A 14,652-nucleotide genomic window follows, 5' to 3' on the forward strand; every position below is an offset into this window, starting at 1 on the left:
ATTCAGTATTCTTTGCCATCACCAAACTTCAGAGGCATCAATTTTTCCTTGGTTTTCCTTATTTGTTGTCAGCTTTCACATGCATATGAGGGAGTTCAAAGTATCATGGCTTGGGCTTGGGTCAGGTGCACCTTACTCCTCAGTTACATTTTTGCTTTTTAACACTTTGAAAAGGGGCCTTTTGCAGGAGATTGCCCAGTGCAATGGATTGTTTCATTTATTGACTGCTGCTTCCATGGGCGTTGATTGTGGATACAAGTAAAATGAAATCCTTGACAACTTCAGTCTTTTTTCCATTTATCATGATGTTCCTTATTGGTCAACTTGTGAGGATTTTTGTTTTCTTTATGTTGAGATGCAGTCAATGCTGAAGGCTATAGTGTTTGATCCTCATCAGTAAGTGGTTCAAGTCCTCTTCACTTTCAGCGAGCAATGTTGTGTCACCTGCGTAATGCAGGTTGTTAATGAGCCTTCTTCCAACACTGATGCAGCATTCTTCTTTATATAATCCAGTTGCTTGGATTAATTGCTCAGCATACAGATTGAATAAATATAGTGAAAGGATACAACCCTGACACACACCATTTCTGACTTTACGTGGTATACTCTTATTCTGTTCGAATGGCTGCCCCTGGGTCTGTGTACAGATTCTGCAGGAGCACAATTAAGCTTCCTAGGATTCCCATTCTTCTCAATGTTATCCATAATTTGTTATGATTCACACAGTTGAATGCCTTTTATAGTCAGTAAAACACAGGTAAACCATCTTCTGGTATCCTCTGCTTTCAGCCAAGATCCGTCTGACATCAGCATGATATCTCTTCTTCCATGTCCTTGTCTGAACCCAGCTTGACTTTCTGGCCGTTCCATGTCAATGTACTGCCGTAACTGTTTTTTGAAAGATCTTCAGCAAAGTTTTACTTGTGTGTGATATTAATGATACTGTTCGATATTTTCCACCTTCTGTTGGATCACCTTTCTTTGGAATGAGCACAAATATGGAGGTCATCCAGTCAGTTGGCCAGGTAGCTGTCTTACAAATTTCTTGTCATACACAAGTGAGAACCTCCAGCGCTGTGTCTGGTTGTTGAAACATCTCAATTGGTATTCAGTTAATTCCTGAGGTGGTGTTTTTCACCAGTGCCTTCAGTGCATCTTGGACTTCTTCCTTCACTACTGTTGGTTCTTGATCATATCCTCCCTCCTGAAATGGTTGAACATCAACCAGTTCTTTTTGGTGTGGTAACTCTGTATTCTTTCGATTCTTCCTGCATCATTCAATATTTTGCCCATAGACCATGCTTCAGTATTGCAGCTCTGAGGCTTGAATTTTTTCTTCAGTTCTTTCAGCTTGAAAAATGCCAAGTGTGTTCTTCCCTTTCGGTTTTCTAGTTCCAGGTCTGTGGACATTTCACTACAGGACTTTACTTTGTCTTCTCAAGCTGCCCTTTGAAATCTTCTTTTACTTCATCATTTCTTCCATTTGCTTTAGCTGCCCTATGTTCAGAAGCAAGCTTCAGAGTCATCTTCTGACATCCATTTTTATTTTTTCTTTCTTGCCTGTGTTTTTAATGACCTTTTGCATTCTTCATGTATGATGTCCTTGATGTCATCTCATAATTCGTCTGGCCTTTGATCATTAGTATTCACTGTGTCAAATCTATTCTAGAGATGGTCTCCAAATTCAGATGGGATATACTCAAGGTTGTTCTTTGGCTCTTGTGGAATTGTTTTAACTGTCTTCAGCTTCAGCTTGAGCTTGCATATGAGCAATTGGTGATCTGTTCTGCATTTGGCCCCTAGCCTTCTTCTGACTGATATTGGACTTTCCATTGTCTCTCTCCACAGATACGGTCAATTTGATTTCTGAGTATTCCATTCAGTGAGGTCCACATGTATTGTCACCATTTTTGTTGTTGAATAAAGGTATTTGCAATGAATAATTCATTCTTGTAAAAGTGTATCATGAGATCTCTGTCACCGAGGCCAGTTCTCCAACTACCAGTACTTCTTTGTTTTCAACTTTTTCAGTTACAATCACTAGTAATTATCAGTGCATCTTTATTACGTGTTTGATCAATTTCAGACAGCAGAAGATAGAAAACCAATCATAATTCTTCAGAAACTCAATGCAAAAAGGCTGAGTTCAGCTCCAGAGGCTATTTACCTGGAGTGACAATGTCAGGACCCCAGAAAAATGGAACAGCACAAAGATACCCCTGTGGCACAGAGGTCTGATTTGGTGATGTCCCAGGAGATTACAAAAGGTGATGCCTCCGAGCCTGTTCGGGTGCTGTTTTATGTCTAAGCGTAGTAAACACTTACTCTGTTGAAGAAAGGAGATTTATTGGTGGTTCATTAACAGTCTGGCCTGGATAAAACGTCTGATTTTACAGAGTGAACAAATACTTCCAAAACAGTGAAGCTGCAGAGAACTTTTAAAGGATGAGAACAAAGAACTTGAGGTGCACTATTTTGATTGGACATTACAAACTTAGATTAACGCAAGGTGGGTTTACTGAAAGTGGGGGCTGTGGAGGTTTACAGGTCCTTTTTCTACTAGAAACACCTGGCTTAAGTGAAATTTTTCTTGTCAGTAGTTGCCTAGGAGACCCAGAAGAGAGTCAGCATCAAGGTCTTCTTCCTGAGACATTGTTTCAGGAAGGGTCTTGATAAACCCATTGCTGTCGAGTAGATTCCAACTCATAGTGACCCTATAAGGCAGAGTAGAACTGCTCCATACGGTTTCCAAGGAATGCCTGGTAGATTCAAACTGCTGGCCTTCTGGTTAGCAGCTGTAGCTCTTAACCACTACACCACCAGGGTTTCCTAACCACAGAGAAAAGGGGGAAAAGAAAAAGGTTTCTTTAGTTTACATTTAGTTATAGGCCTTAAAGAATAAGTTAGGGGTTTGCATATCTTAAAGGCAAGATGGAGTAGGACCCTGAACGCTAAAGCAGCCATTTTACTTTAGTCAAGTGCCTCAGTTTACTTTTTCTTACTCAATAAAACCCACTGCCGTCGAGTCGATTCCGACTCATAGTGACCCTATAGGACAGAGTAGAACTGCCCGATAGAGTTTCCAAGGAGCACCTGGTGGATTCGAACTACCGACCTCTTGGTTAGCAGCCATAGCAGTTAACCACTACGCCACCAGGGTTTCCTCTTACTCAATAAAAACCTTAAAGGTTTCTGTGGTTACTTTTTTTTTTTGTCTTTCAAATTTAGTCTTAGAAAAGCTATATCCAGCTCTACTGGTTTCTTTCAATAACTTTTCTGTGGCACGCTGGTAGTATGTCTCCATTGTTGGCGGCAAGGGAGCGTGGTCAAGGAATAGTGTCTCGGTGGTTGTGCTGATTTTTTTCCCCCATCAGTGGCATATGAAAGTAATAGTTTGAACTTTGTACATTATTTTAAGTTATTGACCTTATTGAACCCTTTAAAACATTTTGATACATAGCTTTCAATACCATAAAATTACCAACTGTTTGTATGATATTATTGTGATAAAATATATATAACAAAATTTGCTATTTTAATCATTATTAAATATATGTCAGTGACATAAATTTTATTCACCATGTTGTGCAGCCATCACCACTATCCATAAAATGTTTTGCCTCACTCCAAACAGAAACTCAGTACCGCTTAAGCAATAATGCCCCAATCCTCCCTCACTCATACTTCTGGTAATCATTGATAAACTTTTGTCTCTGCTTTTGCCTATTCTAGATATTTCACAGAAGTATGTATAAATCTAGACTTGTTAGCTAATTTACATCTTTGGGCACCAATTGCCACAGGGTAATTTTAGACTATTTCCATCACTTCATTAAGATCCATCATGCCTATTTTCAGCCATTCCCCATTTCCACCCCCAGCACCAGACAACCACTCATCTATTACTTTGTCTCTAGGTTTGCTCAGGGTCCCAGGACTTAATAGATACAGGGTTATAAAAATGAAGAATTAAAAAAAAAACGTGCTGTATTTAAGAAGAAAAGGAGGATTGAGTTTTATATATAGGTGGTGGTGTTTGGACTCTGCATTATAAAGAATTTTAAGGCAATATTCAGAACAAAGATGTTGTAGGCTTTAAACGAGTTTGCGTCAGATACTGCATTTGAGGGTCCTCAGGCTGCTGATTAGTATACTCGTTTAAGTATAAGGTTCATGTAAAACGTTAATTCATACAAATATTGGATTCTTCCTGGGTGCTAGGCATTGAAGTGTCTGGAAGGACATAATTCTTACACTCTTGAGAATATAAGCCTGGTTGATTGGAGAAGAGGTGTGTATAGAGATTAGTCAGACCATGCGTTAAGATATGGACAGATCATCTTGCAGGAAATGTTCCAAAAAGAAGCAACATCAGGAATTTGTTTAGGCAATCCGAGTTGTCATAAAAATTTATTTAATAGATGTAAAATTTTGGAAATGAGAAGGAAAGCATCTTTCCTGCATCTCATCACCATTAGTGAACTTTTACTTTGATACTACATTCTCTTCTGTTCTGTTACCATATAGCTCCACGTGACAGTGTCCTCAAAGCATTATTTCTCTGTATTGTTTTGATGTTTCTGTAGTTTGTAACCACACTTTAATTAATTTTAACTTGTATATGTAACCAGTTTCTTTTTTCTTTATTGTGGCAAAATAAAACAGCTGTCATTTCAGTCCTGTTCACATGTACAATTCATGACATAGATAACCAGCTTACTTTTTCTTGATTTTAGTATTTCTGTATTGAAAACAATGAAGGTATAATATTATTGGAAATGGTTGCCTTGTTAAAAGTAGTTATATCAGATTTTGTTTCTAATGCTGTGCTTCTTTTATGCATAAACCTAAACTTCTGTTAAAAAGTATGTCTATGGTTTTTTTTTTTAATAAGTCACAGCTTGAGGCTTTGTTATAACCAGTTCAGCCTAGATTTCGTAGCCGTATATGGAAGGCGCATTTTTAGAGTAACAGGGAAAAGGATAGCTTATTGTTAAAGTGTGTGTTTCTTTGGTGACTATGGAAGTTGCCGTATTCCGATATATCGACAATTAGTTGTTTGCACCCTTTTGACGTAGGAAGTCTGAAGCAGGTATGTAGTAATAAACCTGGCTCTTGGTAAATAAAGATTAGCTAACATCATTTTGATGGAGCTGTAGGGAGTGAGGGAACATTTCAATTGAGAACATTTAAGTGAGTTATTAGGTGGTATGGCCAAAAAACAAAACAAAACAAAACAACCAACCAACCAACCGTGAATGTTTGAACTAACTTAGGGGTAGTTGGGATGGAGAAACTTGATTATCAAGATGTTGATGTAGAGGTGACTCGGTATTAATTTTAGACCAGAGAAAAAAATGAATCAGTAGCTTAAATAAGGATGGAAAGAGAAAATAGTAAATTTTGGGAGTGGATAATGAAGCTGATTTTTGGCACATTTCTAGGCAAAATAAAATTAAATGAGTTTTGTCAAATGTGATAGTTAATATGAGGGAATAGTGAATTTTTTCTTGGTGGTTGTGGGAACATGGGAGTAGGAATATTTTTGAATATGTCTTTTGTGGTTTTCATGCAAAATTATCTGCCTGTTGTAAACATGGTAGATGGTGGTGCAGCTTGAACATGCTCTCCTCCGCAGGCTCCGTCTGCTGTTTGAAGCTTCTTCCCAGCTGGCATTGTTTATAGGAGAACCACGTCATACCTTTATCTGTAGCCTTCCCCTAGGTCTTAAGGTTCCAGAAACTTTACTGTGAGGACATTGGATTTGGTGGAACAGCAATCATGGTAAGATGAAGATTAGGAGAGAGGGGTGGTAAACTGCTCTAAGGGTTTGCCAGAGTGTGGGTTGATTTTGGGTTCTGAATGTTAAAAATCAGAAGTTTGTAGAAATGGATTCTCACTGAATTAGGGTAGTGGCTGAAGATAAGTAATGTGTGATGTTCATGTTGTAGTAGTGAAAAGGATTGCAAACCATTTTGCTGTGAGAAAATACAGAAGAGTTTTTGGTTGTGATTATAATTGTAAGAGACCATTTGAAGGTAGACTGTTAGGTCAGATTACAGTATATGTAACATCTACTTTGAAAATGGAGAAATTTGGGGCTCAGTTAGTATAGATGAAAGCAGTCTGGAGAAAGATACAGTATCCTAACCTTATTAGTACCTGTTGGTGTAGAGTTGATTCCGACTCACAGCAACCCTATAAGGACAGAGTACAACTGCCCTCATAGAGTTTCCAAGGAGTGGCTGGTGGATTTGAACTGCCAACCTTGTGTTTAGCAGCCAAGCTCTTAACCACTACTCTACCCTATTAATAGTAAAAACAGAAGCAAAAAACAAAACTTGGAGAGGAGAGAAAAGAGATAGGGTCAAGTGTCTGTGAGAGGGTGAAGTTTGGCCATGATTTGGGAAAGGAATGGGATTAGAATGATGGAGCTATAGAGGGGAACTGGATTCAAATGTAGACTATTGTCTTGAGTAGGTGTGAAGGAAATTGGGGAAAGGTGGAGGGATTTGGTCAGCGAAAGAAGTCAGTTTCAGGTTGGTATAGGAGTGGGAAAGAAACCCAAGTGGCATAGAAAAATAGGCTGTGAACAAGCTGATTATTGACTCTCATTTTACTCCTTGCAGACCGTGGGCAAGAGCAGTAAGATGCTGCAGCACATTGACTATAGAATGAGATGTATCCTGCAAGATGGCCGAATCTTCATTGGCACCTTTAAGGCCTTTGACAAGCATATGAACTTAATCCTTTGTGATTGTGATGAGTTCAGGAAGATCAAGTAAGAAAGACCTGTTTGGGTAAAGAATATGCAGGTAGAGGCAGTGGGAAGCCAAGGCTAGAGCAGGAGTAAGGGATTATAGAGGGTAGTTGAAGGAGGTAGGGAAAAAGTTTCTAACCCTTCGGTGTCATCTTCAAATAGCTGTAGAGGCTCCCAGTCTCAAAGTTTTTATCGCCATAGAACTATTTCTAATTTGCAAAAAGACTTTCCAAGGAGCGCCTGGCGGATTCGAACTGCTGACCTTTTGGTTAGCAGCTGTAGCACTTAACCACTACACCACCAGGGTTTCCTGGGTTTTAAAATAATGAGGAAAAGTGATGTTTGACTCCTTGTGCTTGTTGAGGACAGTTCTTCTCAGTTAAATTTGAATGAACAGAATTCATGACATTTTCATTGTCGTCCCCCTTTCATTTATTTCCAGTCTCCTTCCTGTACCAAGGCCGATCATTCCAGAAGTGCTAGGATGGTGGATGCCTCAGTTTTATTTTTACTTTTTTTGTTTAAACCACCTTTATACTAAAAAGCATTAAAAAACCCTTATGATATTGATAAATAACAAAGAAGGTATTTGAGAGCTTCGGGCATATTCTCAGTTTCTGTTTTTCATTCCTTTCTGACCAAGTCGTGGGAGTAATTATACCTAGTTAATGCTTCAGCTTGCATTATTCTCTGGTAATACCTAATGGGATTTATTAAATGGCATTGTAATTGTAATGGTTCCTTTTACCTACACAAAAAAAAAAAACAATGCGGTTTAAACCCCATACATGTATGCAGTAGACATTAATCTGATTTTTCCTGCTTACATTTGAAGAAACTAGGATAGGAATTTAATTTTCCAAAGTTACACAGTAAATGGTAAGCTCAGGAATACACAGGTGTCTCTGATTCCAAGTACTTCCTTACCATTTTGTATGCCCTCTTTTGCCTATTACTGTCTTATTCATTATTTCAGTTCCATGATATGTCAATAAGATTTACCTAGTTAAAAAAATGATTTAGAAATTATTGCCCATCTTAAAATTATATAGAGTTAGGTTTCAGTTTTGACTGTTTTAAAAGGCTTACTGTGTCATTGCATTTATTTTACAATGAAGAAATTAGTTTTGCTGAAGTGTAATATCTAGAGAACATTCTTTAAAGGGCTGAAGCTTAATAGAAGAGCTTCAGCACTCACCTTGCTGTACCTAGTATTTGCATATCAGCTGAGTCTAGGTGTTAATTTTATCACAGCTCAGTGACTGTCTTATGTTTAAATAAGATTCTTGGCATCAGTTATTGTCTTAATTTTTACTTTGTGATACACATGTAAGTTATGTAAAATAATTTGAGCTAGAGATACTAACTTACTTCACGAAAATTTGCTTCTGATTTGTAGGCCAAAGAATGCAAAGCAGCCAGAGCGTGAAGAAAAGCGGGTTTTGGGTCTGGTGTTGCTGCGTGGGGAGAACTTGGTTTCCATGACTGTGGAGGGGCCACCCCCCAAAGATGTAAGATGTAGGGTAGGATGGAACTTTCATGTGGAAGAGCATTGCTTTATTGGAGATGAGAGAGGCACAGTACAGCACATCTTCGTCAATTAAAACGTGCTTAGCACTTGATGTCAGTTCTTTGTATTTAGAGATTAGGGTTTTATGATAAATTATTCTTCGCACCGTGTAGTACCTAGATAAGCATAGCAGTTGCTTATTTACTTTCTCATTTTATGGTCATAAACATACATGTTTTGACAAATATAATGTACGTTCTAGGCATCTGCAAGATGTCTCCAAGGTGCACTTGCCCATTTTTTCCTTTGAGTAAAGAACCAAAATGAGATAGGTGGAATGGGAACAGGGTGAAGTTAATCAGTGTACGAGTGAGAGATTACGACAATTGAGAATTTGGTTTCAAGTTGTAAACTTTTGTTTCAGACTGGCATTGCTCGGGTTCCACTTGCTGGAGCTGCAGGAGGCCCTGGAGTTGGCAGGGCAGCTGGCAGAGGGGTACCAGCTGGTGTCCCAATTCCCCAGGCTCCTGCTGGATTAGCAGGTCCTGTCCGAGGAGTTGGAGGGCCATCTCAACAGGTGAGGAACCACGAAGAGGTTTTATTTTATTGAGAGGATGAGTCTAGACCCTGAGACTGAGGAGATTTAAAAACCTGAGTCTGCATCCTATGTGATGTAAGCAGCATATGCTGCAGAGGGCACTGGAAAGGAAGGGAGTTAGAACTAGCTTCTTAGGATGGGCATTGGCTTTTTAAAATCACCTTAGTACGAGTAACTTGCCACTGTTATTACTAGATGAGTAAAGAGAAGTATGAAAATAGTAGGGTTGAGAAAATACAAAAGGGCTTATCAGATGGGAAAGGGGCTCATTAAGTTTAAAGCAGAATGTGTCAGTGTACCGAAAGTTATTTTTTTTTAATTTAAAAATAATGGGAGAAGTACAAAATTGCTATACTTTTAAAGGATTGAATTGGTCATTAGCCCCATTTGTTTTCTGTACTTAATGGTCTCAATTTCACTGTCTTCCTGGTCATGCCTTCTCAGGTAATGACTCCCCAGGGAAGAGGCACTGTAGCAGCTGCTGCAGTTGCTGCTACTGCTAGCATTGCTGGAGCCCCAACACAGTACCCACCAGGTCGGGGGACCCCACCTCCACCTGTGGGCAGAGCAACCCCGCCTCCAGGTAAGAGATTGACGAACAAGTAGTAGAAGATTTGGGATGAGAAACTTGTAGCATGATGAGGGAATGAGGCCTAAAGATGCTATTGCTAAGAAGATACTGTGCTAAGGCCCAGCCCAGGTACCTAGCTAGAAGCATGGGATTATGCTTCCTTTAGGATACTGAATTTTTAATAAAAGGCTACGTACGGTCCCTTTTAAATTAGGGATGGCATACGGGGTTAATAGATACCTGGGCCCATTTATGTAAATATCATCTTGGGGTGAATTCTGCTATTTTAGATGAGCTGATTTATGAGGCTTTTATTTCATCATTTTACTTTTGTAGGGATTATGGCCCCTCCACCTGGTATGAGACCACCCATGGGCCCACCAATTGGGCTTCCTCCGACTCGAGGGACCCCAATAGGCATGCCCCCTCCAGGAATGAGACCCCCTCCACCAGGAATTAGAGGTGAGTGGGCACACTGGTGCTCTTGGGATTACTCAGTTATAGTGTGCCTGGTGGTGGCAGCCAAGCCCTGAATATGTATCTGCTCTTTTTTTTTTTTTCATGGATATCTCGTTTTTTTTCCTAGGTCCACCTCCCCCAGGAATGCGTCCACCAAGACCCTAGGATACTGTTGATCCTTCTTAGTCACTTTTTTCCTGCAATGCATCTTGTAAAACTGTGTAGTGTTCGTGAGCTTTTTGTTTCCTCTTTGCTGCATTAATATTAGCTAATAATAAATGAATAGAGCAATTAAACTGCAAGGTACTGTGTACATTTTTTTTTTTTTTGGTGTGTGTGTCTGTTCGTTTCATTGAAGTCAGAGTGGGGTTCTTCTGGTCTTGAAATTATGATGGGTGAGGTGAATTCTCTCAAGCAGCTTAGTCCATATGGTATACTTGTTTTTGCTTCCTGACTTGCGCTTTGTGCATTGACCGGTGCTGGTCCGTAACCTGTTACAGATAAGGAAACTAATGACCAGGGAGATTTAAGAAGTCAAGCTAAGAGTCACACTAACCTCCTAAATCACACTACCTGTATCTGAAGGGTAATGGGAATGAGATGAGAAGCATTGTGAGGCCACATATATAGCAAAGGTAATTGTGGTACTGAATCAGACACTGCTCATTAAGCCAAAGCATTTGGAACAAAAAGTTACTACTTTTTCTTGAAAGTTTACCTGAGGTGATCGGCTTTTACAGCTCCATAGTGCCTGACGTGGCTGTGGTAGGTGATCTGACCTTGGGAGTAACCATCACCTGAAATGAGTAAGTATGATCAATAACTGAAAAAAAAAAAAAAAAAAAAAAAAGACGGAGCCTGGGTACTAGGAGGCAGAGGGATTTCATGTTTGAGATAATACATTATATTATTTACCCAAACAGATAATTTGCTACAGTACAAATTCCGATTATGCCCAATGACGTCACTTAATAAAGTACTGGATTTCTTTAGAGAAGTAGATACTCTCTTCTAGTTAAATAGCTGAGGAATGTAGTATCTAGACCCAATTTTAGTATTTGAACAATGAAGCCCAGTCCATTACCCATTGAACAATGAAGTCATTTTTAAAAGGTAAGGAGAAGGAGATTTTTTAGGTTTTATTAGTAAGATTTCAGGGTCATTCAGTAGGCAATGAGCAAATCACCTATGTTGACTGCAGGAGTTAGCTTATCAAAGACTTTAGATTGGTGTTAACTCCACAGTAAGCCGAAGAGTGATAGACTGATTGAGGCTGTGCGTTCTCCAGCAGAGACTGTGTATATACATGTCATCTTTTCTTCCTTTTCAATCATATCCTCGCAAGTGGTAGTCACTCAAGAAAAAGGGACCTTTGAAGTGACTACAGTTGGTTATCACCGATATTATATGTCTTCACCAGAGTGGTTTCTAGGACTGGTGGCCATTAACTATCAGGTAAGGAACATAAAATAGTCAAGTCTTAATTGGTTTGGGGGGAGTTCTGTAATACAGATTAGACATTTACTTTTTCTGAGTTTGTTAATGTTAAAAAAATGAAAGAACTTTGATTTCAGCTCCCCCAGCCAAGGTATTTTATGTGAGTCTGGAGACAAAGCCACTCTGTCAGGACAAACTTGTCTCTGAGATGACAGACAGTTTTTCCTCTCTAAACAGTGTGTGGGTCATACTTAAGGAGCTATGTTTTCTGCTCAATCTGCTATGTGGACCCTCTTTTCCTGGTGATCTGTGCTAACTTTTTTCATTGTTGGAAGGAAAATATTACTCCTATATGTCTGCTGGCATATATGGCATTCTGATTTTGGTGCAAGTGATCATGCATCATATATGAAGAAAACCCATTCTATAACACTCCTCAAAGATGGCCTCTTTTTTTTTTTTCAGTAAGGAGAGACTTTATTCGAAAGCATTATTGGGGGTGGGGGGACCTATTGCAAAAGGAAGGGCTCTCTGACCTTAAAATCTGCAAACGTCTGGAAGGTTCAAAGCCTTCCATTATAGAGGAGAATGGAAAATCCATTGCCTTCAAGTCCATTCTGGCTCATTGCAACCCCATGTGTTACAGGGCAGAACTGCTCCATAGGAATTTTTTTTAAAGATTTTGTTATTGTTTAGGTGAAAGTTTATAGAATGAATTAGTTCCCCATTCAACAATTTATACGTAGCTTGTTTGGTGACATTGGTTGTAAAGCCCTGAATGTGTCAACATTCTACCCACTCCCTCCCTGGGTTTCCTGTGTCCATTCCCTCAGGTTTCCTGCCCCTACCGCCCTGAAGTTTGCTTTTGGCAAATGCTGCTGTCCTTTAGGTCTCATATAGTTGATTTTTCTGGTGTATACATTCCTTACTGGTGTTATTGTTAATTTTATAGGCCTGTCTGTTTTATGGGTATAGTACGATCTCTGTAAGTGACTTCAGTTCTGAGTTTGAAGGATGTCAAAGAGCAATAGTCTCAGAAGGATCCACCAGTCTGTATCAGACCAGTAAGTCTGATCTTACGAGTTTGAATTTTCTTCTACTTTTCTCTCTGTCCATGACGTATTATCATGGTTCTGGACAGGGCTGTTGGTAGTGGTAGCTGGGCACCATCTAATTCTTCTGGTCTCAGTCTAGTAGAGGCCATGGTTCATGTGGTCCTTTAGTCTTTTGGACTAATCGTTTCCTTGAGTCTTTGGTTTTGTTTACTTTTCTTTGCCCCAGACAGGAAGAGACCAACTGTTCTTAGATGGCCGCTCTCAAGCTTTTAAGACCCCAGTCACTGCTCACCAAGGTAGGATGTAGAACATTGTCTGTGTGGGTTATGATATGCCAGTTAACCTAAATGTCTCCTGTAACTATGGCTCCTAGGCCAAAGATGGCCTGTTTTGCAAGTTAGAGGTGCATGACAAGAACTCTACGTTATGCAAGGTGTTTATTTCTAATGGCTATTTTAGTTTTGATAATACCATTCTTGGCATAGAACTTTCTGGAGTTTTTTTTCCCAACAGTTTCTACAGGTAACTCTGTGACATTGATTACATTCTTCAAGTTGTTCAACAATGCTTGCTGTCCCTTCTCAAATTATTGCATCACCATTAACATAAACTCATTCCACACTAAGCGAAAAACTCCCCTTTCACCATCCCTCTCACCCCTGGTAACCACTAATTTTGGTTTGTAAACGTGTGCTTATTTCATATACATGAGATCCTACAGTGTCTGTTCTTTGGTGACTTATTTCCCTCAGCATGATTTCAAGGTTCATCCATCTTGTAGCATGCATCAGAACTACATTTCTCTTTATGGCAGAGTAATATCCCATTATAGGCAAGTACCACATTTTGTTTATGCATTCATCAATGTCATCATTGATGGACATTTCAGTTATTTCCACCTTTTGACTGTTGTGAGTAGTGCTGCAGTCAGCACTGGTGTACATGTAACTGTTCTCGTCTCTTAGGTATGTAGCCAGCATTGAGATTTCTGGGTCATACGGTACTTATATGTTCAACCTGGAGGAACCACCCAAATGGTTTCTATATTGTCTGTACTGTTTTATTATACATTACCACCAGCTATGCCATTTCCATCAGCAATTGTTGAGGATCCCTGTTTCTTTAAAACATTCAACACCTATTGATTTCCATTTTTATCATTGCCATTCTCATAGAGGATAAGATGTTGTTTCATTGTGGTTTTGATTTGCATCTCCCTTAGCCATTAATTTTTTTTTTTAATGGCTAATAGCTAATGAAGGAGCCCTGGCAGTCCAGCGGTTACATGCTCAGCTGCTATCTGAAAGGTTGGCAGTTCAAACCCACCAGCTACTCCATGGGAGAAAGATGTGGCAGTTTGTTTCCATAAAGATTTATAGCCTTGGAACCCTGTGGGGCAGTTATGCTCTGTCCTGTAGGGTCAGTATGAGTTGGAATAGACTCAGTGGCCATGGGATGGGAATGCTAACGAACATCCTTTCATGTGCTTATTGGCCATTTGAATGTCCTCTTTGGTGCTCTGGAACTTTTTTTGAGAACCCAATTGTGTGTCATGTACTAGAAGACCACTCGGGATAAAGACTCTCATAATGTAGAGGGTAAGATACGTATCTTCAGATATCAAAGATATGGGTCTGTTGTCCTCTGTATTCCTGAATTCAAACTAGTGCATGCCCCATGTGAAACATGACTGGGCAACAAACTGTTGGTTTCCAGGTATACATACTTATTAACTTACTCCAAAAACATGTTGCATATCATGTCTGATAAGATTTTCTCTGTGATTTAAGTAATACTTTGAAATAGAATTTGCGATTTAATAGTTAAGCTGTGTTAGTAATTTGTTATGAAGTCCTTTTGGTATTCTCTGTTAATAAGGTAGGTAGACTGAACTTGATAGAAAAGATTACTAAGATATTAAGGCATTCTCTATTTTCACAGTCATTAGTCCCAATCATGTGATGATATCAATGTTTAAAAGTCTTGTAATTAACGGACTGATGTTTTCTTTTTTTTTTTTTAATTATTACAGTTGGGAACCAATTTACATAGCTAATTATTTTATAGTAGTATGTTTTGTCTAGAGTTTATGTAATCTTGTTTTAGGATCAGAAAAAACAGTGTAGTCACTTCCAATAAAAACTTTCATTGATATCTGCAAGTAATCAGTTATATCTCTAAAGTATTAATGGATGTAATTTTAAAAATGTATGTCATCCAAATGATTGTACATTGCTAGATTGTCTTACTTGTGTGCATTTT

General features: G+C 39.0%; 3 protein-coding genes across 9 annotated transcripts in view; all 3 read left to right on the plus strand.

Moving 5' to 3' along the window:
* The window catches only part of SNURF (SNRPN upstream open reading frame), a 28,307-nt gene extending 22,582 nt beyond the window's left edge, over window positions 1-5,725 (plus strand). For all 3 annotated transcript variants that reach the window (XR_007519820.1, XM_049905229.1, XM_049905230.1), the window contains exon 4: window positions 5,639-5,725. The gene's annotated coding sequence lies outside the window, so the exon portion shown is untranslated. The remainder of the gene's footprint in view (window positions 1-5,638) is intronic.
* Window positions 1-14,652, plus strand: part of LOC126087670 (uncharacterized) — a 332,855-nt gene that overhangs the window by 134,220 nt on the left and 183,983 nt on the right. The gene's annotated exons all lie outside the window — the stretch shown is intronic.
* Window positions 5,693-14,243, plus strand: SNRPN (small nuclear ribonucleoprotein polypeptide N). The gene is made up of 7 exons (XM_049905226.1): window positions 5,693-5,784; window positions 6,630-6,781; window positions 8,160-8,271; window positions 8,695-8,847; window positions 9,313-9,451; window positions 9,776-9,901; window positions 10,026-14,243. Exons 1-7 carry the CDS (start codon window positions 5,782-5,784, stop codon window positions 10,061-10,063), a joined length of 723 nt encoding a protein of 240 aa, XP_049761183.1. The 5' UTR covers window positions 5,693-5,781; the 3' UTR covers window positions 10,064-14,243.

Source organism: Elephas maximus, chromosome 13 (genome assembly GCF_024166365.1).
Source record: "Elephas maximus indicus isolate mEleMax1 chromosome 13, mEleMax1 primary haplotype, whole genome shotgun sequence".
Taxonomy (NCBI): Eukaryota; Metazoa; Chordata; class Mammalia; order Proboscidea; family Elephantidae; genus Elephas; species Elephas maximus.